At 48.6% G+C, this 22,429-nt stretch overlaps 1 protein-coding gene and 1 long non-coding RNA gene across 3 annotated transcripts in view; one reads left to right on the top strand and one right to left on the bottom strand.

The window, feature by feature from the left end:
• The first annotated feature begins 3,621 nt into the window (after positions 1-3,621).
• LOC149354137 (uncharacterized) lies at positions 3,622-20,852 on the top strand. 2 transcript variants are annotated; one of them, XR_016291175.1, is made up of 2 exons: positions 3,622-3,688; positions 20,563-20,852. It is a non-coding gene; the product is annotated as an uncharacterized LOC149354137 (long non-coding RNA). The 2 variants fall into 2 exon arrangements; XR_016291174.1 differs by lacking the exon at positions 3,622-3,688 and adding an exon at positions 4,938-5,073.
• Positions 7,683-22,429, bottom strand: part of LOC149354136 (uncharacterized) — a 78,634-nt gene continuing 63,887 nt past the window's right edge. Inside the window, exons 10-11 of the mRNA XM_089583075.1 lie at positions 8,923-9,025; positions 7,683-8,843 (exon numbers count right to left, since the gene is read on the bottom strand). Of these exons, the coding sequence (XP_089439201.1) occupies positions 7,866-8,843; positions 8,923-9,025 (1,081 nt within the window). The 3' untranslated portion in view covers positions 7,683-7,865. The remainder of the gene's footprint in view (positions 8,844-8,922; positions 9,026-22,429) is intronic.

Raw genomic sequence — 22,429 nt, 5'->3', positions numbered from 1 at the left:
TGGCTGGCGCAGGACAGGGTTAATTGGAGAGACATGGGAGAGGCCTTTGCCCTGCAGTGGGCGTAGTCATGCTGATGATGATAATGACACATCATTCTTGTCTTCGTTTTTTGCTACAAAGTTGTGGAATGAATTACCACAAACTGTTACGTCAGATATGTCGTTTCATGTTTACAAACAACCGCTTAGAACACTTGAACCCCAGCAGAATAACAAAAAACTCTAGTAGGATACAACTTAAAAAAAAACAGCAGTTGCTAACAGTGTGCCATGGTCCGCCGCGTACTGTATTACTCCGCAGGCCAATCGCAACAGTGAACGAAATCAACTTTTTAATGCTCGACTATACTAAACAAGCCAGGTATCAAAATTCTAGAACTTACCATTTTTTTTCTTGTGATAAGCTTCTTGTTTAGGTAGCAAGAAAAGTTTCAGCGACGGACTACCTTTTCGACGTGGAGGAATTCTGTGCGGCATACCTGAATATGGGTGAAGCTTCACTGCAGAATTAAGTTGTATCTGACTATACACATAATTGCACGTATTTTTTATTTCATTGTTCTCAGTTCTTGCATAATACTTTTCGTATGTACTTTGTTTAATTTATGGACCCCTCACACAACCCCTTTGCTCCGACATCGACTTTCTTTGGCTGGCCTGCCCTTGCCTGGACGCCGCGGAGACTGCCAGTGAACCTCGGTCGCTCTTCCGTGACGACCACTTCACGGCAGTGACAGAGCTTTTTCAACACAAGTGCGTACATCCTGTTGAAGCCAGGCGCAGATCTTATTGGCCCAGCGCCGTTGCCTGGGGCCAGCGCGGACCGCCGCTGATGAGTCACCCTCCTGGCGCAGCGGGTAAAGGAGCACGTGGAACAGCGCTGCAACCGTCGGTTAAGTTGGCGAGAGGACAAGACGCAGCGAGGCCGTCTGACGTGACCGTCGCTTTATGTCGTCACGGATTGCGAGCGTGCCAGTGCTGCCTCACTGGCACACGGTTCAGAACTTTAAAAATTCAATTACAAAGTACTCGCTGCGCCAAAGGAGCTCCCATTTTTCCCACTTGTTCCGAGAGGCATTGCGAACAAAATGCAATAAACAGCTTGAGTCTGAAAAATGGTGTCATGACGCCTTTGAGAGCACAACCAGAACTCGGTATGCATTACAAAGCTGCTCCTAGTAACAGAACCATTAAAGGTGCACTAAACAGGAATCTGTCTTTTTACCGCGGGAACTCGATCTACACGTTCCCAGCAGTCTTAGACACTTCGAATTATTGTCCTGTGCGGCCGATTTCCATAATTTAAATCGGACTAAACGTCCTGGCTCCCGCCTTCCCAAGCAGCACAGGCAATTGGCCCAATATTGCAAATGGATGGTTTCACCCTGGTCCTTTGTATACGACCGGCCTTTGCCAACACATTTCAAATATTGGGCCAATTACCTGCGTTGCTTGGGAAAATTATTGAACTAACCGCAGACGGTATGGGGAATCAACTAACGCGTAGAGTGCCTTTCAGGTAGTCGCGTGGCGGATTTGCTTTCGCTTTTATTTTGTTTTTTTTAGGTTTGCGCGAATTTAGATTCAGTCAGAGGCTACATAGCCGCAAATTAGGCCCACGGAAATAAAAACACGCGCGGACTCTTTGTTTTCGCCGATCGCTGAGCATAACTCTGCCGATGGAAGAGCGGCAAGCCGCGACGGGATTGGCTGAAAGGTTGGTTGACTCCTCCTACCGTCTGCGGTGAGTTCAAAAAAAGGCGGGAGCCGGGACGTTTAATCCGATTTAAATTATGGAAATCGGCCGCACAGGACAATAGTTCGAAGTTTCAAAGAATGCTCGGAACGTGTAGATCGAGTTCCCGCGGAAAAGATACAAGTTCATATTCCTCTTTAGTGCACCTTTAAAGGATGCTGCCACTAACTTGTAGGAAGAAATGTGCATGCACGCCAATTAACTGGAAGTCATTTGTTGCATTATTAGTAGTAACCACACAACGAAACGCATGTCTGCGTGCTTTCTGCACAATAACACTGTATTGCAATATATCAGGAGGAATGAGCAGCCAAATGAAGTTCATTTTGCATAAACAATACCACATGCAGTGCTTATTGCAGGGGTTGGCAGGTCAGCCCACAGAAGTGCTCCAGCGCTAGAAAGAGCTTCTTCTTTTTCAAGAAATATCTGATATACAATATTCAGTAGATCTCTAAGGCAGTCGATCGTTTAATTCGATAAATGCCGGAAAAATCAATCTCCAGGCTTTCGAACAGGACGCAAATGTCAGCGGACTCGTGTAGCTTGTATTCTTCAATAGCCAGTGTAGGGTGTTCATCCTGTGAGATTTGCATTTACGAAGATAATGTCAAAGACAATGGCGACCACAATGAACTCACAAAACATTTCTTGCTGGCTCCTTCAGGAAGCATAGCTTATCTTTAACATTGTTGGTTATAATCGCAGGGCGCCAATCTGTGGATGAAAAGAGCGCTATTTCAGCAACCAGTGCAGCAACAAGTATATTTACAGCCTGGTATAGTGTTCAGAGACATCTATCGGCCACATATATTTCTTTGTGTAGCCTTCCAGTGCTCCAATGTCCTCAGCTTCTTTTGCACAGCGGTACTATTTCAACAAATAAACGCACCGCTCTTCATGGTTGGACGCCTCTAAAATGGAGAAGCTTTAATCAGTTTTCTTCCCCGCAGAAGGTGCTTTTCGTGAAATGAACGCTTTTGAGAGAGTTTGTAAGACGACTTGCACCAGCGCACAGGTACATACTTCTGTATAATTCAGGTGGACGTCTACTGGTATTTTTAAACTTTTTTTTCAAACCAAATGTTCATAATCGAGCTGATGTTCATACATGAACACTTATCAACACTCTCAGTTTTGCCCTCTTAATGAATTCAGTTATGCAGAGAGAAGAGAAAGTTCGTTAATCCGAGAGTGCTCCGACGGGCCTTCCAAATAATGCGAACTCCACCATTGAGATGTCCCGTTCTTGCTTCTCAAAGAAAACTTGTGCAGGTTTTTTGTAGTCGCTGTTGTGTTCACCACCTGTGCATCCGAAGCGCAGTTTTGCCTCAGCACACAGCTGTGGTAGAACCACGGTGCTTACACCTTGGGTAGAACCAAAAAAACAGAGAATTAAAGCGGCTTAATTTTCACTTCAGTGCACAGCTCCCTGACATTATTCACGAATTGTAGATACATGCAGAGTTCGATCTCCGCTTCCCAAGAGAATATGGCAGACACATGTTTATTCTTAGCTGAAGAAAGGGACAATGCTCGCCACAAGCACTCCGCCCTTATCGCAACTTTCACAGATGGTGTCGCCGCCCCGCGGCGATCGCTCGAAACGTTGAGCCGGTGATCAACGCTGTGTGTTGACTGCGGGAACTAACTCCTGAGAGCTCGGGGCTTTCGTGCTGTTTGCCGCGTTTTGTGCTTCTTGTTTCTTTGCTCTAGCACCTGTAATATTGTGTAAAAATGAGCAAAACTACATACAACAGCAACCGGATGTGCTCGGTACCTCGGTGCACGAATCGTGCTGTGAGGGGCAAGATAAGCTCTAACGCGTTTCCTTCGGACTGGCGTAGGCGGAAGACATGGGCGACGTCACTGAAGCAATGACAGTATGCAGTGAACATTTCGTGCTGGTTGACATCTTCTGGGGCACAATAGGTACGTGAGCTTTTTTGCGGCCTTTCTAACGGAAACCGTACTTCAGGAACGACGTACAGAGTCGATGATACTTGTACAGAGCGCTCGAGCGTGTTGCTACGGGGCAAATAAACTCAAATTTTATTAAAGATACTTCGCTAAGAGCTGTAAAGCATGGCGAAGATAGTTATGAAGTGCATTCTCCTGTCCGTGGGCTCAAATGTCACAGTATAGCAGTAACAGAGACGGGCCTTACGGTTACCGAAGGCTGGACTCCGTGACACCCCTTTATGCGAAAGCTGATTTGCATTTCCTTTCTCAGAGGCGAGAAGAAAAAAGAATAAACCTTTTTTATTGTGTCATTAATAGTTTAGTGCATGTGAGAAAAGAGCGATACATAAACGAAACAAGAACACGCATAAGCAGTAATAAACATAGTATACATGTCCAAGTAGAGAAATTTCACAAGGACTGTTTAAGATATTCCTTTTTTCCTGTAACAGCGCTCGAATGTAATGGGCTGCCAAATAAAGTTGTAAATGCACAATCTCGAGAACAATTTTCCGTCCCTCTTGCTGAACATATAAGGCAATAAAGTATATAAAGGGAATCTTTTATTACCAGGCATTTTCACCGGTATTTTATGACTGTACTTTATTAACACTGTTTTATTGTTTATACTGTATTGACTTCATCTTGCTCCTGGTGGTCTGCGTATGCCACAAGTTTGATGTTGTGTCCACTCCTATCTTGGTCCAGGTTGGACCGATAGTATGTACAAATAAATAAATAAAATAAAAACTCAGTGACTGCTTCGGAATTGCACTTTATTTCCTCTGCAAAACACATCTCGAGCGCTCTATAGAAGTGTGATCGACTCTGTATACTAAGAACGTGACCAGCTGCAACGTATCGTTTGAAGAATACGTTTTAAGATCTGCTTGAGCGTACACTTGTGTTTATTTTTGGCGCGTTCTGAAAGCGCTTCAGCAACGACGAACACTCAGCGAACGCTGTGCATAACACAGGTTGGTGTACTGAACTCTAGTATTGGAAACGGAGGAGCGTTTCTTTTTTTTTTTTTGGTTGGCGGCCTTTGTGCTGACGTCGCGGTTAATTCTATAATTCTTGTGCATATCTGAAAAAAAAAAAAAACTGATGCGCGGTGGCAAAGACGTTTGGCGCTGTCACATGGAGCGCGATCCTAGCATATGTTACGCGAGCAAAAATGTGTGGTCTTCCGGCATAATTAATGAATCCGCGTATTTCCATTTCTCGGACAAAGAGTATGCTATTGATACACCTTCTGTTAACAGGCACATGGAATCCATCCAAAAGGCGCCTCAAGAAGACGGCCGTTCCTTCTAAGCGCCTGCCCGTCCGCAGTCATGACCTTCGGAATGAAGGTGCTAATCAAGCCCCAGAGATAACGAGTTCGAAAATGGGAAAGCCATCTGTAAATGACACACTTCACACCAAATACGACGACTGCCTGTCTCTGCTGCCTTCACAGCCACCGCGTTTTCTCTCGGGCCACAGCTACCCTGCCTACCTTACCATCGCATGACCACCGTTTCGCAGCCATATTGGTATTGCGGTGGCGCCCCCAATAGGTCGTGAAAGTTGCGTGGATAGTCATCGCGAACTGCATGACCGTGCTTTTTTAGAGAAATAAAGCAGACTAATGTGAATCTGTGCTCATGATTCTGCTTTATTTCTCCAAAAAAGCGCCGGCAGCGCCGTCAGCTCGAAATGGGTGCCACAGGCACTGACTGCTACACATCGCCAGCGGACGCTGCGTTTGCACAGAACATCCCGTGCCCTTCGCACGCTTCGTTTCCGCTTTGTGCGGGAAATAGCTCCGGAAACATGTATACTACACGCGGAAATTAAGCACGCGGGCTTTTTAAACGGGAAGTTGCTTGCTATCGCAACCAGAATTTTTGAATATAGCATATGTGTTTCAACAATTTCAAGTTTTTAAGATGTGGTGTTCTAAATGAAAAGAAGGTAATTTGGGCCTCGCGCGGTGGCTCAGTGGTTATGGCGCTCGGCTGCTGACCCAAAAGAAGCGGGTTCGATCCCTGCCGCGGTGGTGAAATTTCGACGGAGGCGAAATTCTAGAGACCCGTGTACTGTGCGATGTCAGTGCACGTTAAGGAACCCCGGGTGGTCGAAATTTCTGGAACTCTTCACTACGGCGTCCCTCATGGCCTGGGTAGCTTTGGGACGTTAAACCCCTATCAACCAAACAAAACCAACCAAAGAAGGTAATTTAAGGAGCAAACCCTGAGATGCGCTGGGATGCAGTTATTTAGAACAGCACATTAGTTGTCAAGCTAATATTCTATACTATATTAATTATTTGTTACTTTAGCACCCTGCGGTGGTTTGGCCCAGTGGTGCTCGAGTTCGGAGCCACGCACAAGTCTTGCCATATTAGTGTTTGCGACGAAGAAAAACTCGTTCTCTAAAGCCGTGCAGTACTAGAAAATCTGGCAATTTTTTTTTTTACACAAAACCGAAACGAAGTGCACGAAAAGCCCCTGATGTTCAGAGTAACGCAGCTAACGCTAGTGATAATGTTCCAGCGCTGATGGCACCCAAATGATTGTAATTTAAAGGCTCCAGAAACTACACGTACAAGAGAGGAGAGCGCCATTAAATTACAATGGTAAGTTACCAACTTGCCGAAAAAGAAGTTCTCTTAGGCACCCAATTCAGACTGCTTCCGCTATTGATACCATGGTATGCACATTAGTTTGTTTATCGATTGATTAATTGGTATTCATGCCGTTGGCGACGACAGCCTGTTTCACTGCACCAAAGGACGACGAAAAATAACATGCATGCCGCGATACCGCATCGCAGGCGTTTCCTGAGCACTTCATGGGCTCGATATCAGTTTAAAATATCCCATTTCCTAGCGTTTTAGTGCTTCAGAGAACGGATTTTTCTTCGTTTTACAAACTGATATCCATCACATCGTCTTGTCCGTGGCTACGCACTCGCCAGTAGCCCTTACCACCCATAGAGTTTCTTACTATTACCTAGAGGGAAAGCTGGCGGCGCTGCACTTCAGCCGCCATGGACGCTCAAAGCATCATGGGGTGGTGAGCTACTTGTTGCGGGACAGTCGTATTTTTTCGGGAACACGGAGTGTCATTACTAAAACGTATAATTCCGAAAACGCGAAGACGACTTTCGCGCAAACGCAGTGTGCAAAAGCCACAGTAGTAACAATGCAACGACACTCGACGCCAATAAAAGGTTTCTTTTTTCCAAAATGCCATTAAAAAACCTCTTAAAGTATCTAAGCAACAAAATTTTTTTGAAAACATATTTACTTTTGAAAATGCGCCTGTTAATTACGAAATATTAGTTTTTGTAGTGTTCATTACTTGGCCAATAGGAAAGCTAGCCATCTCATAATTTGGGCAAACTTTGCATTTACGTGCTTTTCTCCTCGTTTGTTGCAATTTACAGGCAGGATATAGAATGGTAGGACATTTGTAGTTATCGAACAGCTTTATTTTGCTATTATTTTTTGGCCAAAATTTGTAGTTCTGCAGTCGGTAGCTCACCGCCCCTTGATGCTTTGAGCGCCAATGGTAGCTGAAGAGGTCTCGAGGGGTCTCCATGCAAACTCCCATAGAGGGGTTGCCAGCTTTCCCTCTAGGTAATAGTAAGAAACTCTATGCTTACCACCAGTGCGGGCTAATTTAAAGTTAGCAAATATTATTTGGCTAATAACCACGAATTTCTAAGTAACTGACGCTTGCCAAGGATAACAGTTTCTTTCTGACAATATTTTGTTTCTAGACAACCTCATTCTTGTCAACTTTCGAAATTTCGCTGAAACACACTGTGTGTTGGTGCTTACCCAAAGCTATGAGGCCCACCTAAAGTTTCTGCCAAGAGCAACAAAGGGTAGAAGCATTTACGCTTCAGCATTGAAAAAATATAGATATATATCTTGACCATGCCTTATAAAGGAAAACATTTCGGACGGTAGTTCTCTGCTATTTACCAAGGGGCTTTATTAGTGGCCACAAGTGTCAGCTGACAGGACAGGATCAGCAGTAAGCTTAAGGCGCTGAGCAAGCGGTTGGAACTCATAAGACTGGTGGCTGGAAGAAAACTGCGGCCCATTGACTCTCTTTCGCTCCCAAAACAAGACAGCACTGAAGCAATGATGTTATAGAGCACTGTCAAGATTGACGAGGTTGCCGCCAGGTGATGGACAGGGGGATGTGTGAACAAGAGACGTGGCTTCACGCCCTGCACCGCCTCCGGCCCGAAGGCTGCAAAGCACCTGCATGAGGGGGGGGCATCCAGACACCACGTCGACCTCTGCTTCTAGGGTCTCGTGGGCATTCTGCAGCATGGCGTTTATCCTGAGGTTCTCTTCCATGGCAGCCTTGTAGGTCTTCTCCGAGGTGTTAAGGGAGCGCTGGAACCTTTCGTTCAGCGATCGCAGCTCCTCCTCCTTCAGCAGCAGTCGTTTGCGCAGACTCTCTACATCCGACTGTAGCTCTAGGTTGACGCAAATGGCATCCCTCAGGGAGGAACGGTCGCCTCTTGCTAGTTCCTCCTGCATGTGACGCATATGCTCTTCCTGGAGGGCTGAGATCCTCCGGTGCTCCGCTTTCACCTTTCCGAGCATCCCGAGGATGCCATCGATATTCCTCTGATATGTATGCTTCAACATGTCGGCGTGGTCCTCAAGGCACCGCGCCAGCTCGTAAGCCTCTTCCCTCTGCCGACGCAGCTTCACTCTCTCCTGGCCACACCGCGTATTCTCTTCGCATACTGGGTCAAGGTTGTGCTTCATTTCTTTATTCTCGTTGTGGTTGGTGCGCAAATGTCCCTGGACGTTTTCCTTTCTTTCAGCCAGTTTCTCCCCGAGCTCGTTGCTACCACTGACGGCCAAGGGACGGTCTCTACCGTCACTATCGTCAACTGCAACCCGAGAGGTCCCAGCTGGCTGCAGAATGTCATGGCTGCAATCCAGCTCGCTGTCTCCACTTTCAGTGGCGGCGGCTGCGTCCAGCATTGGCGGCGGTTCAGCGAGTGTGACGTGGTCCTTGCGCGGTGGGGAGGTGGCTGGAGGCGAATGGTCATCGCCTAATCCTTCACCGCTGTCCATGATTTCGGAGAAGAGTTCAGAGCAAAGCTGCAATTGCGACGCACCAAAGAGAGCATTAGTTTTGAGGAAGGCTTGGAAATTTATTGCATGCTGTGTCAGGGCTTACCGGCTGCACTTGAGCTAAGCTTCCACCAAGGGCACCTGGAACACCAGCTGGAACACGAGCTGAGGGAGGAGCAGCTTTTCCAGCGGGGTACAAGCGATGCGCTCTGAAAATGTTTGAGCAAAGAGACTTAATTCACGCAAAGACAAATGACATTCCTGGCCTTAAAGTACTGGGTATGCATATTTCGCTTGTGAGTAGTTAACAGTGGTGTGTTTGGGGCCTTATCTTGCTTAATAAGGCTCTCACTATCTGAAACTGTATCTGCGGCTTCGTGAGCAAAATCTGAGAAGAAATGCTCGCGCTAGAAATGAATGAGGTGCCCCACCTGTCAAGAGCTGGGGGTAGCCGCTGTCTGGGGGTTTCGGGCTGCCGCCACAGATGGTCGACTTGAGCACGCAGGAACTGCTCGTGGTGTTAGAAGTCCTCTTGATGGCCCTCAGTTATTCAGCACCAGGAGGCCACCTTGAAAGGACCGGCAAATAGAAGATCCCAACAACGGTTAAAGCAACGTTGCGCTAACATCAGCGTTCGAGCACGCGCCTCACTACCGTCTTCGTTTTCTTCTCATTCCTGACTGCATGCTGCAAAATTCAATCTGGCGCTTAGCTGCAACCGGAGACCGCGAAGGCAATTATGTTGCTGAACTTCTGCTTTCAGAAGTAGGAGTTTCAATTCTTTTAACACTTATTAAAGGTATATATATAAAAAGGTATATAAAGGTATATAATGAAGTGGAAATGAGGCTTCTCTGCCCACTTTCTTTCCCACCCCAAATCTTTTTTGAAGCGAAAGCTTTACTAGCCTAGAGGCGCTGATTTCGCTGTCTCTGCATGAATAACCTTAAACAGGAGGAGCGGAGCTGCGTAAATAACCACGTGATGTACCAGGTGCCTCGCAGCAGCTGCAGCCGCGTGCTCCGCCGTCGCCGCGGCCACTGCCCGCTGCCTATCCAGTGTCTCGCTATGGGCGAAGCAAGTCAGCCGGAGTCGACGTCCTCGAGAGTGGGTACTCGCAGACGTCGGGCCGAGTCTGATCATCCGGTCGACATTGCCAACCGTGCGAGGCATTCAGCAATCGATGGGGAACGTAAACGCTCTAAACGGGCAGCCGAAACCGATGAAGAGCGGGAGCTTCGAAAGCAAAGGAAAGGCGCGTAACTGGCCCCCTACGATAGTGGACACCCGAGTCGCGCTTTAGGATGCGTGGTCGTAGTGACAAATGTGCGCAGCATGCGTTGGCATTCACAGTTTTGAGGCAGAAACGCAGCGCTGAAGGTATAGGCCGTTGGCGTTCATTCTGCTCATTCATTCTGTTGGCGTGACAACGTTCTAAACTAAAGGAATGGCGCATAACTGGCTCCCTGAGTCAGTGCGTGCCTCAGTCAATGCTCAAATGCGCTTTGAGGTACCTGGCGCTGAAGAGAGGGTGATGTGGGCTGAACGCACTAGCGCTGACAGCGTCGTAGCAGACACGCGGCAGGCCGCAGCGTGCCTTCACGCTGGTTATGCAAGCGTGACTTTCGCTTATATAATCAGTGTTAGCTGAGCTAAGCAGCAGGCATTCTATTCTTCAATATTGGTTGAAAGGTGAGAACCTACATAAAGGAAAGAGATGACAGCATCGAGTGACGCGCTGCCTTCCCAGTGGGTCCACTTAATTTTTGATGCAAACAAAGTTACGTAGGACACTTAATACGTGTACTACATAAGTGCTCTCAATGCGAAGGCATCGTTTTTTATTTCTTATTTACTTTTTATTTCTTCATTTTTTATTTATTCTTCAATCTCCGTCTTCCTTTCCAGGCAACGCATAAATTATGTTCACCTTTGTCCTCCAAGAACCTACCCCGGTTTGTTGTCGGGTTGCGTGCGCGCCTTGCAACCTGAAAGTCCTGGGTTCCATTCCCCGCACCTTATGAAGAAACTTGATTTTAATTTGATATCACGGTGAGCTCATGAGGGATTTTTTTTACCACTGCTGCGGGCCAACGCCGACGCCGGTTTTCGTTGCCGACGAGCCATATGGGACGCCTCGAGAAACTGACGATAGAGTCTTCCGCCAACCAGTTTCTGCGCGTAGACCAGCGATGAACGTCTGACCGACCAGCAGTTGGCGCAGGCAGTGTGCTGAACGAACTGGTCACGGACGGGGTCTTCTCGCTCCTAATGAATAGAACACAGCTGGATGGCACTGCTGTGTAAGATTTGACCGTCTTGGCTCGCTCTGTGCAGGTGATGCACTGTTACCTTCGCCCAGTTGTGCCTATTGCCAGATTTTGCTAACAAACAGAGGGCTTGAAAATCAGCTTTCAGCTATGTTTTTACAGCAGCGAGTTTTGTTGCAGTGATCCAGATTTAGGCAGGCATGTAGGAGCCAGCGGTCAGCAAGCTCGCAGTAGCCATCTTGAACTGTAATCTTACAGATATTCTTGAATATCTTGCTTTACACAGTGTGTCTCACGTAACGTGAACCAAGGATGGCCTGCTTATCGCAGGTCATCGACCGCCAATCCAGACGGAGATTCTATTTAGCCATTACGTAGGCAAAAGAGAAAAGGAAAGCAGTGAACTCTGGTATTTCAAGGTAGATTCCATTTTTTTTTAAACTTTTATCATTCTGCCGCTCGTCGAACTGATCGGCGGCGGCTAACAGGGCACGGTCAGCGCGCATGTTTCGTTCGATCAAAACACGGTTGGGAGCGCTGCAGTACCGCATGAGCGCAGTCAGGGGCTTTTTTGATATTTTGCGGGCTCTCTTTCCGAAAAGAAAAATACCACGCAGGAAGTACGTCGCTAGGAAAAACTGGACGAGCTCTTCCTAAACCCCCTCTACAACTTTAGAGACGCACGTGACCTTAAAATGAAAATATAAAATTTACATAACTATTGTCAGGTAAATTACGTGATTTAAAAATACTCCGTGGAGTGGCAAAAGACAGGAATCATTACGCCGGTGGTTTCACCCAGCTCAGGTGAGTCACTTTTCTAAAATTCTTGGTCCATGTTACGTGAAACACCCTGTATATGATTAATTTGAGCATAGTGACAGAGGATGAGATAATAGCGAACAGTTTCGCAATTTCGGCCAGAGGTGTCGCTGTATTTCGTAAGAGTTTGTTTCACTGATAGAAAAAAAAAATTGTAGATCTAGGGTTACCGGCTTATAGCATAAATCAGCAAAAGCTCTTGCAATTTTTGTTCAGCCATATAGTCCTAAATTATGCTGTGGGAGCACCCTGAGGCTGCGCTTTCCTCCGCCCTCGTCATTGAATTGAATTGAATTGGCTTTTTATTTGCAGGAAACAATACAGATAAATCGCTGCGGGTGGCGTAAGGCTAAAGGCTTGGAAGCCTGACGAGGCCTTAGCCCCCTCACATCAGTTACAGCTTGCAGCAGGAGACACACATTTTCTGAATTTAAGCATGTACGCGGTTGCAATAGGATAACTTGTTCACGCTTTTCAATTACAACACAATGAATACGAGAAATACACAGTACAATGCAGCAATATAACTAAAGTGCAGTTCAAAAGTTTTGAGCAAGAATGACGGTACATAGGCATTCATGTACAAATGAAAAGAAACTAAGCCATAACTTGCGTACGTTGCGTACAAACTGCAAGTTTCTAATAACACAATTGAACAGAAGTGAGTATTAGCGTATATCACAGTCTAACAAAGAGCAGTACGAAAGGGAAACAAAAGAACAAACTTAGAATAATAGTTGCAAATGCATGATAACCATGTAGAAGATGTTTACTGTGTTTGCAATGCGTTTATGGTTCTAAAATTATGGCATCCGACTTCGACAGTAGCCGCCCTCTGGATTCTTCCCGTGGCAACAACCTTCCGACAACGCTCTCCTCCCATTTCCCCGCAACCTGCCAAGTCTCGAAGCCACCTTTGCCTCCCACCCTCTCTCTTTCCATCTCCCTTCTATCTCTCAAATGTGGATAGGGGAATTTCCTCCCTGCACTCTGCCACCTGCCATGGTTGGTAGGTCCTGCAGCGGGAGGAAATGTCATTTTTTGAACCTGAAACCAAGTTCGTGCAAACGTAGCGCCCGCTGGTGACGTACTGCAGTGGACAGGCACCCAGTTCGAAATGACTGCGATGCTGTATCGCGGCACGCACGCTCTTTTGAATCATATATTAGGACGAAATGTCGCCAGAACGTTATGACAGCTAGTGGCGCCAATGTTTTATAGTGTTGTGGTACATACTCCAACGTTGCAGCAGCGTGCCCATAAGTTGGTCAGGATGACACTGTCTGCTAACATTGCAGCCACATGCTCAGAAATTGGCTAGGATAACATACCATCTGTCATCGTTGGAACAACGTCGAGAAGCAACGTTGAGGCAATATAGCCTGGTGAACCGCAACACTATAAAACATTGGCGCCACTAGCTGTCATAACGTTCTGCCCTCATGTGGTACTGCAGCGCTCCCAACCGTGTTTTGATCGAACGAAAGATGCGCGCTGACCGTGCCCTGTTAGCCTCCGCCGATCAGTTCGACGAGCGGCAGAATGATAAAAGTTAAAAAAAATGGAATCTACCTTGAAATACCAGAGTTCACTGCTTTCCTTTTCTCTTTTGCCTACGTAATGGCTAAATAGAATCTCCGTCTGGATTGGCGGTCGATGACCTGCGATAAGCAGGCCATCCTTGGTTCACGTTACGTGAGACACACTGTGTAAAGCAAGATATTCAAGAATATCTGTAAGATTACAGTTCAAGATGGCTACTGCGAGCTTGCTGACCGCTGGCTCCTACATGCCTGCCTAAATATGGATCACTGCAACAAAATTCGCTGCTGTAAAAACATAGCTGAAAGCTGATTTTCAAGCCCTCTGTTTGTTAGCAAAATCTGGCAATAGGCACAACTGGGCGAAGGTAACAGTGCATCACCTGCACAGAGCGAGCCAAGACGGTCAAATCTTACACAGCAGTGCCATCCAGCTGTGTTCTATTCATTAGGAGCGAGAAGACCCCGTCCGTGACCAGTTCGTTCAGCACACGGCCTGCGCCAACTGCTGGTCGTTCAGACGTTCACCGCTGGTCTACGCGCAGCAACTGGTTGGCGGAAAACTCTATCGTCAGTTTCTCGAGGCGTCCCATATGGCTCGTCGGCAACGAAAACCGGCGTCGGCGTTGGCCCGCAGCAGTGGTAAAAAAAATCCCTCATGAGCTCACCGTGATATCAAATTAAAATCAAGTTTCTTCATAAGGTGCGGGGAATGGAACCCAGGACTTTCAGGTTGCAAGGCGCGCACGCAACCCGACAACAAACCGGGGTAGGTTCTTGGAGGACAAAGGTGAACATAATTTATGCGTTGCCTGGAAAGGAAGACGGAGATTGAAGAACAAAAAAAAAATGAAGAAATACAAAGTAAATAAGAAATAAAAACGATGCCTTCGCATTGAGAGCACTTATGTAGTACACGCATTAAGTGTCCTACGTAACTTTGTTTGCATCAAAAATTAAGTGGACCCACTGTGAAGGCAGCGCGTCACTCGATGCTGTCATCTGTTTCCTTTATGTAGGTTCTCACTGTTCAACCAATATTGAAGAAAAAAATGCCTGCTGCTTAGCTCAGCTAACACTGATTATATAAGCGAAAGTCACGCTTGCATAACCAGCGTGAAGGCACGCTGCGGCCTGCCGCATGTCTGCCACAAAGTTGTCAGCGCTCATGCGTTCAGCCCACATTTATCTCTCACCCCCGCCACGTACCTCAAAGCGCGTTTGATTGACTGAGGCACCCACTGAGCCAGGGAGCCAGTTATGCGCCCTTCCGTTCCACCAAATCATCGGAGTCTATAGAACGTTGTCACGCCAACGCCAATGAACACAATGAAAGCCGACGGCCTATAGCTTCAGTGCTGCGTTTCTGCCGCAAAACTGTGCATGCCAAAGCATGCTGCGCACATTTGTCACTACGACCACGCACCCTAAAGCGCGACTCGGGTGTCCACTGTCGTAGGGGGCCAGTTACGCGCCTTTCCTTTGCTTTTGAAGCTCCCGCTCTTCATCGGTTTCGGCTGCCCGTTTAGAGCGTTTACGTTCCCCATCGATTGCTGAATGCCTCGCACGGTTGGCAATGTCAACCGGATGATCAGACTCGGCCCGACGTCTGCGAGTACCCACTCTCGAGGACGTCGACTCCGGCTGACTTGCTTCGCCCATAGCGAGACACTGGATAGGCAGCGGGCAGTGGCCGCGGCGACGGCGGAGCACGCGGCTGCAGCTGCTGCGAGGCACCTGGTACATCACGTGGTTATTTACGCAGCTCCGCTCCTCCTGTTTAAGGTTATTCATGCAGAGACAGCGAAATCAGCGCCTCTAGGCTAGTAAAGCTTTCGCTTCAAAAAAGATTTGGGGTGGGAAAGAAAGTGGGCAGAGAAGCCTCATTTCCACTTCATTATTAGTAGTTTTATATACCTTTAATAAGTGTTAAAAGAATTGAAACTCCTACTTCTGAAAGCAGAAGTTCAGCAACATAATTGCCTTCGCGGTCTCCGGTTGCAGCTAAGCGCCAGATTGAATTTTGCAGCATGCAGTCAGGAATGAGAAGAAAACGAAGACGGTAGTGAGGCGCGTGCTCGAACGCTGATGTTAGCGCAACGTTGCTTTAAACGTTGTTGGGATCTTCTATTTACCGGTCCTTTCAAGGTGGCTTCCTGGTGCTGAATAACTGAGGGCCATCAAGAGGACTTCTAACACCACGAGCAGTTCCTGCGTGCTCAAGTCGACCATCTGTGGCGGCAGCCCGAAACCCCCAGACAGCGGCTACCCCCAGCTCTTGACAGGTGGGGCACCTCATTCATTTCTAGCGCGAGCATTTCTTCTCAGATTTTGCTCACGAAGCCGCAGATACAGTTTCAGATAGTGAGAGCCTTATTAAGCAAGATAAGGCCCCAAACACACCACTGTTAACTACTCACAAGCGAAATATGCATACCCAGTACTTTAAGGCCAGGAATGTCATTTGTCTTTGCGTGAATTAAGTCTCTTTGCTCAAACATTTTCAGAGCGCATCGCTTGTACCCCGCTGGAAAAGCTGCTCCTCCCTCAGCTCGTGTTCCAGCTGGTGTTCCAGGTGCCCTTGGTGGAAGCTTAGCTCAAGTGCAGCCGGTAAGCCCTGACACAGCATGCAATAAATTTCCAAGCCTTCCTCAAAACTAATGCTCTCTTTGGTGCGTCGCAATTGCAGCTTTAGTCCGAACTCTTGTCCGAAATCATGGACAGCGGTGAAGGATTGGGCGATGACCATTCGCCCCCAGCCGCCTCCCCACCGCGCAAGGACCGCGTCACACTCGCTGAACCGCCGCGAATGCTGGACGCAGCCGCCTCCATTGAAAGTGAAGACAGCGAGCTGGATTGCAGCCATGACGTTCTGCAGCCAGGTGGGACCTCTTGGGTTGCAGTTGACAATAGTGACGGTAGAGACCGTCCCTTAGCCGTCATTGGTAGCAACTAGCTCGGGGATAAATTGGCTGAAAGAAAGGAACACGTCCAGGGACGTCGGCGCACCGACCACAAAGACAGTGGAGAAATGGAGCATAACCTTGACCCGGTATGCGAAGAGAATACGCGGTGTGGCCAGGAGAGAGTGATGCTGCGTCGGCAGAGGGAAGAGGCTTACGAGCAGGCGCGGCGCCTTGAGGACAATATCGACTTGGTGGAGCGTACATATGAAAGGTATATCGATCGCCTCCTCGAGATACTCGGAAGGATGAAAGCGGAGCACCGGAGGCTCTCAGCCCTCCAGGAAGAGCATATGCGTCACATGGAGGAGGAACTAGCAAGAGGCGGCCGCTCCTCTCTGAGGGATGCCATATGCGTCAACCTGGAGCTGCAGCTGGATGCAGTGCTGCTGCGCAAAGAACTGCTGCTGAAGGAAGAGGAGCTGCTATCGCTGGACGAAAGGTTCCACCGCTTCCTTAAGACCTCGGAGAAGACATACATGGCTGCCATGGACGAGAACCTCAGGATTTACGGCATGCTGCAGAATGCCCGCCAGACCCTAAACGCAGAGGTCGACGTGGTGTCTGGATGCCCCCCTCTCATGCAGCTGCTTTGCAGCCTTCGGGCCGGAGGCGGTGCAGGACTTGAAGCCACGTCTCTTGTTCAGACAACCCCCTGTGCATCACCTGGCGGCAACCTCGTCAAACTTGACAGTGCTCTCTAACATCATTGCTTCAATGCTGTCTTGTGTTTTCCAAAAACACACAGGTGGTCCAAAAAGAAAATATTGTCAGAAAGAAATTGTGATAGTTGGCAAGCGTCAGTTATTTAGAAATTTGTGGTTATTAGCCAAATAATATTTTCTAGGTTTAAATTAGCACCCACTGGTGGTAAGGGCTACTGGCGAGTGCGTAGCCACGGACAAGACGATGTGATGGATGTCAGTTTATAAAACGAAGAAAAATCCGTTCTCTGAAGCACTAAAACGCGAGGAAATGGGATTTTTTAAACTGACATCGAGCCCATGAAGTGCTCAGGAAACGCCTGGGATGCGGTATCACGGCATTCATGTTCTTTTTGGTTGTCCTTTGGTGCAGTGAAAAAGATTGTCGTCGCCAACGGCTTGAATACAAATTAATAAATCGATAAAGAAACTAATGTGCATACCTAGGTATCAATAGCGGAGGCAGACTGAATTGGGTGCCTAAGAGAACTTTTTTGGCAATTTGGTAACTGACCATTGTAATTTAAAGGCGTTCTCCTCTCTTGTGTGTGCAGTTTTTGGCGCTTTTAAATTACTATCATTTGGGTGCCGTCAGCGCTGCAACATTATCACTAGCGTAAAATGCCTTACACTGAACATCAGGTGCTTTTCGTGCGCTTCGTTTAGGTTTTGTGTAAAAAAAATTGCCAGATTTTCTAGCACTACACGGCTTTCGAGAACGAGTTTTTCTTCGTAGTTTTTTCGTTTCTTCTCGGTGTTAATCTGCTCAAGCAGGCGGATGACACCACTGTTATCATTATCATGTCTTGTCGCGCTTTTTTTTCTTCACAATGTATGCTCACTCCTGCCAAAGGCCTTCTGCGAAGGCTGGCAGTACCTCTGAAATAAATAAATAAATAAATAAATAAATAAATAAATAAATAAATAAATACTAATATGGCAATTCTTGTGCGTGGCTCCGAACTCGAGCACCATTGGGCCAAACCACCGGAGGGTGCTAAAGAGACAGGTAATTATTAAAGCATAGAATACTAGCTTGATAACTATTGTGCTGTTCTAAATAACTGCAGCTCAGCGCATCTCAGGGTTCGCTCCTTAGATTACCTTCTTTAGTTGGTTTTGTTTGGTTTATAGGGGTTACTTGGCTACATATGCGTTGGCTACTTCCTGCCAACGCATATGTAGTTCTCCTTGTCTAGGACACTGCAGAGTGCAGAAAGGCGTCGAATCAGACGGATTCCTCCCAAACGCCCTCCAGCGTCTCCAGAATTTAAGATTCACAAACAAATGTGGGCTTAATTAACATCTTAAGCACACATTAGTGACACAAGCAGCAACACCGCGCTTAAGGCTTCCGCCTCACTGCACTTTAGGTCAACAAAGTGCCCCCCTAAATTTTTTGAAATCGTGCGCTGAAAAACCCAGTGCACACAAAAACACATATCCTATATTCAGAAATTCTGAGCAAAGGTTTTTTTTTCAATGGAGAATCATCGAATCTTCGATGCATGCGGACTCCAAACGGCAGTGTGAATGCGGCACGCGAAGAAAACATGCGTGATATCGATGGACGCAATAGCAAACTCCCGCGATAGCAAGCGACTTCCAGTTGAAACAAGCCCGCGTGCTGAATTTCCGGGTGTAGTATACATGTTTCCGGAGCTTTTTCCCGCACAAAACCGAAACGAAACGTGCGAAGGGCACGGGATGTTCTGTGCAAACGCAACGTCCGCTGGCGATATGTAGCAGTGCTTGTGGTACCCATTCCAAGCTGCCAGCGCTGCCAACGCTTTTAGAGAATTAGAGAAATAAAGTAGAGTTTGTGCACAGCATTCACATTAGTCTGCTTTACTTCTCTAAAAAAGCACGGTCATGCAGTTGGCGATGACTATCCTTCTTGCTGCACCAGCTAGGGTGGTTACATTTGCGCCTTGACAAGCTGTGTTTTGTGTCTAATAATTTCTTAACTAGGCAAAGAAAGAAAACACATGTGAACTCAGGATCCTCACGTGGACAGCTACTTCTATCCCTTTGGAAAAACGTCCCACATTAGCTCACAAATAAAAAAAAAACAACGAAAGCAATCGCTCTTTCCAAATGTGTCAAGTCTACGCCGAGTCCCTCGTGTCTGTTTGTCGGTCTGCGATAATATGAACAGGCGACTGCGCACGGTTCGCGCACGGCAACTCTTGCGAACTCTTCTCGTCCAAGCAAAACCACATTACACGCTGGCAGAAGTTCAGCTTACGCTCAACGTCTCAGCAGAGGTATTAGCGAGGTATACAGAGCGGTATCTACAGCCAGCCACCAGCCCATGTGACCCTAGGCGACTTCCTGTCAGAAGCGAATTTTTTGGCAGCCAGGGGGCTGCCCGAGTTTGGTAAATCGAAGAAGCCCAGTGGCAGTTCTCTTCCGCTTTCAAGTTTACGCAAACTAAAACTTTGTGTCCAGGAGAGGTAACCAAGTCTTGCTGCTAAGACCCTATTGAACATCGGGTGCGCTTGGACGTAATACGAACTTAAAGACCAGTGCAAAAAACTTTTAAAAATCTCGCTATTTTTTCTTTTCTTTGATCCGCCTACCTGGACATCTTCCTCTTCGTCACCCAGACCGGCAGGCAAGAAATATATTGCATCGTCGCTACGCCGGACTCCGAAAAGTATTATGGTCCGGCTTTTATAACAGCCTCCATTGCGCTTAGAAAGAATAGAAGCAATTCTTCCGGAAGAAAATAACAGGAACTTGAGTCCGGCCCTGGGGTCGTTTCTTTCGTTGTTAATTAGCTCTCCGGACGTCTGCCTATCACGCAGGTCGCGGCGCATGATTTGATCAACGAACCTGGAAAACAAAGCTTTTCACTCAAACTAGCCTTTCTGGCCGAAGATTTTGTGCGTAAAACTCCTCCGGCACTCTTACCGATGCAGGTAACACCCCTTTTTGTCGGCTTCCGGTGGCGGCCCGGTAGACCGCGCGTTCGCCCTCGGGCCCTGCCACGTGCACCGCCAAGCTCTAACACGAACCCAGCGAAAGCTGCATCCAGGGTGCCCAAAACGGCTGCGATGCAGGACCACCGAGGACCAGCCGGGTTCGCTCAGGGTAATGAGCCGGCTCTGCCCTCGTCTGCGCCCCCGCAACGATCGGACGCGCAGGCCACCCAGGAGCCGCAGGCCCCCCAGGAGCGGGCGGTTCCAGAGGGGCCACAGCTACGTTCCTCCGCCCCCGCCATTGGCACCAACACGGCCGCCACTAACGGCGACACCGACACCAGGCCCTCTGCCACCACAGTGGAAGGAGCCACCAACAGCTTTCCTGGACGCCGACGCGGAAGTTTGTCGTTGGCATAGCCCCCTCCCCTGCCTGTCCAACGTGCGGTGATGCGGGCACCCTGGGACACTTGTTGCGTGCGTGCCCAACATTTGACCCGCATCGCTGCCGCCTCTTTGCAGGTTACCGAGCCCTCAGCCTTCCAGCAGACACGGAGGACCAGCTGCTGTTCCCGGCCAGAAACCAACTGTGCGCCTGCCGCGTCCTGCTGGCCTACCTGAAGAAGACCGGCCTGGACAACCTCCTCTAGGCCTGCGGATGCCTCGGCCCACAGCCACTATGGACCTGTGACCTCTGGGACATTCGGCGCCTCCCACCGTGTCCTGCTAGCCTGCATCAAGGAGACCGGCCTGGACACCCTCCTCGAGGCCTGCGGATCCCTGGACCTGCAGCCCCTAGGACCTGGAACCTCCTAGACATCCGGCACCTCCCACGGCGCCTCACAGCCACATGGAGGTCTAGAAGATCGACTTCTCCCAGCCAGATGCTTGCACACACCTCCAGTGCATCGTGGCTCTTCCCCCTTCCCCTGCCTGGCGTTTGCACACACACACTCCCAGTGCGCCTAGGCTCCTTCCCCCAGCCCGGTGCTTGCACACATTCCCAGTGCGCCGAGGCTCCCCCCTGAGCTGTTGTTGCGGCGGCGGCGGTGCGACTTCAAGATCCTCCCTCGCAAGGTCATGGACCTCACCCGACGCGGCGGCGACCACCTTCCCCCTCCTTCCCCTCCCCTTTCCCCTGGTCCCCAAGATTGATGCCACTAACTGGCCAACATATGTTGGCACCAGTATCCTCTCCCGAGAATATTTCGTAGTATCCACGACCACCACCACCAACAGCAACGGGGGCAACGCAGCCAGTGTTCACGGGGTTGGCATCGGAGCTACCGGGGGCGCAGTGCCCACGGCCGCCTCCCCACCGATGGCCCCCTACTGGGACGACGCCATCGTAAAGGTTGAGACGGAGCTCGATGAAACGACGGAACAGCACTCTTTAGAGCTAATGCAAGAGTCTGACTCTGGTGAAGACCTCTATCATACCCTTCGAGACTTCGAAAACATGCTGGAAGGCCAAGGTGAATTGTGGCGTTATCAGCGTTAAACCTACATGACCCACCGTTTCTGAGAGGACAGAGACAGTCGAGAAAACAAGGAAGAAATGACAGAGCCAGCCGCCTCGTCTCGCCAGAAAGCACGAAGCGCTCCTTCGCTGACATGAAGCGCAGGTTTCTTTCAATAAACTCCTCTCACTGCCCTTGTGCGTGTATTTGATGCGCACCTTGTGCGTGGGCCTGTGTCCCCACCGGTGGTGTGCTGTGCTTTTACAGCGACAGTTTGTTACTGCCTCCACTCTCGAGATCGTGCTCTCGCCGCCGCCGGCGCCCGTAAGGTGAAGAATGGAAAAAAAGAATCGTGAAAAATTACGCGGCGCTTCCACAAAAGACACGCGCATAAGGTGGCCTGCGTGTACCGTAGTTAACTTGAAACTCTGATCATCCTGGTTACGGCACCAGTTAAGTTTCTCCTCCTGGATCGTCGTTCGGAATGGCCGGTTTGGTCTGGTCGGACGTTCATCGATGGCGACGAATAACGATGGCACGTTGGCCGATGATCGTATAGCACTTCACGTCTTCGTACGCTCGTCCGGCGACACATTGCCGGTTGGGGCAGCAACTCCAAACTTCTTGAGAAGCAAAACTTGCTTATTGAAGACGGGAAGACTTATAGAAAAAGGCGGTTTAAAAAAAGGCTTTTTAAAAGGAGGGCTGTAGAAAAGCGGCCGAGACTTAGACTCGGCGCGCTCCCTCCGCTCTTTGATGCAGCGGGTTTTAATACTTTCGATAAATGGGCGGAGCTTTATTAAATCTGCTCTCGCCCAATTTCAACCAATACTGCTGCGATGACACTGTACATACAAGTGGGCGGGGCCCAGTGCTCGCCAGAGCCCGACTCGGCGCGCCGCGCACTTTTCCTGGAACTTTCGCAAAAC

This window comes from Amblyomma mixtum, chromosome 3, assembly GCF_055824585.1.
Source record: "Amblyomma mixtum isolate Tamu chromosome 3, ASM5582458v1, whole genome shotgun sequence".
Classification (NCBI taxonomy): Eukaryota; Metazoa; Arthropoda; class Arachnida; order Ixodida; family Ixodidae; genus Amblyomma; species Amblyomma mixtum.
Note: the sequence above shows the minus strand (reverse complement) of the source record. Positions and strands in the feature narration are given on the sequence as shown.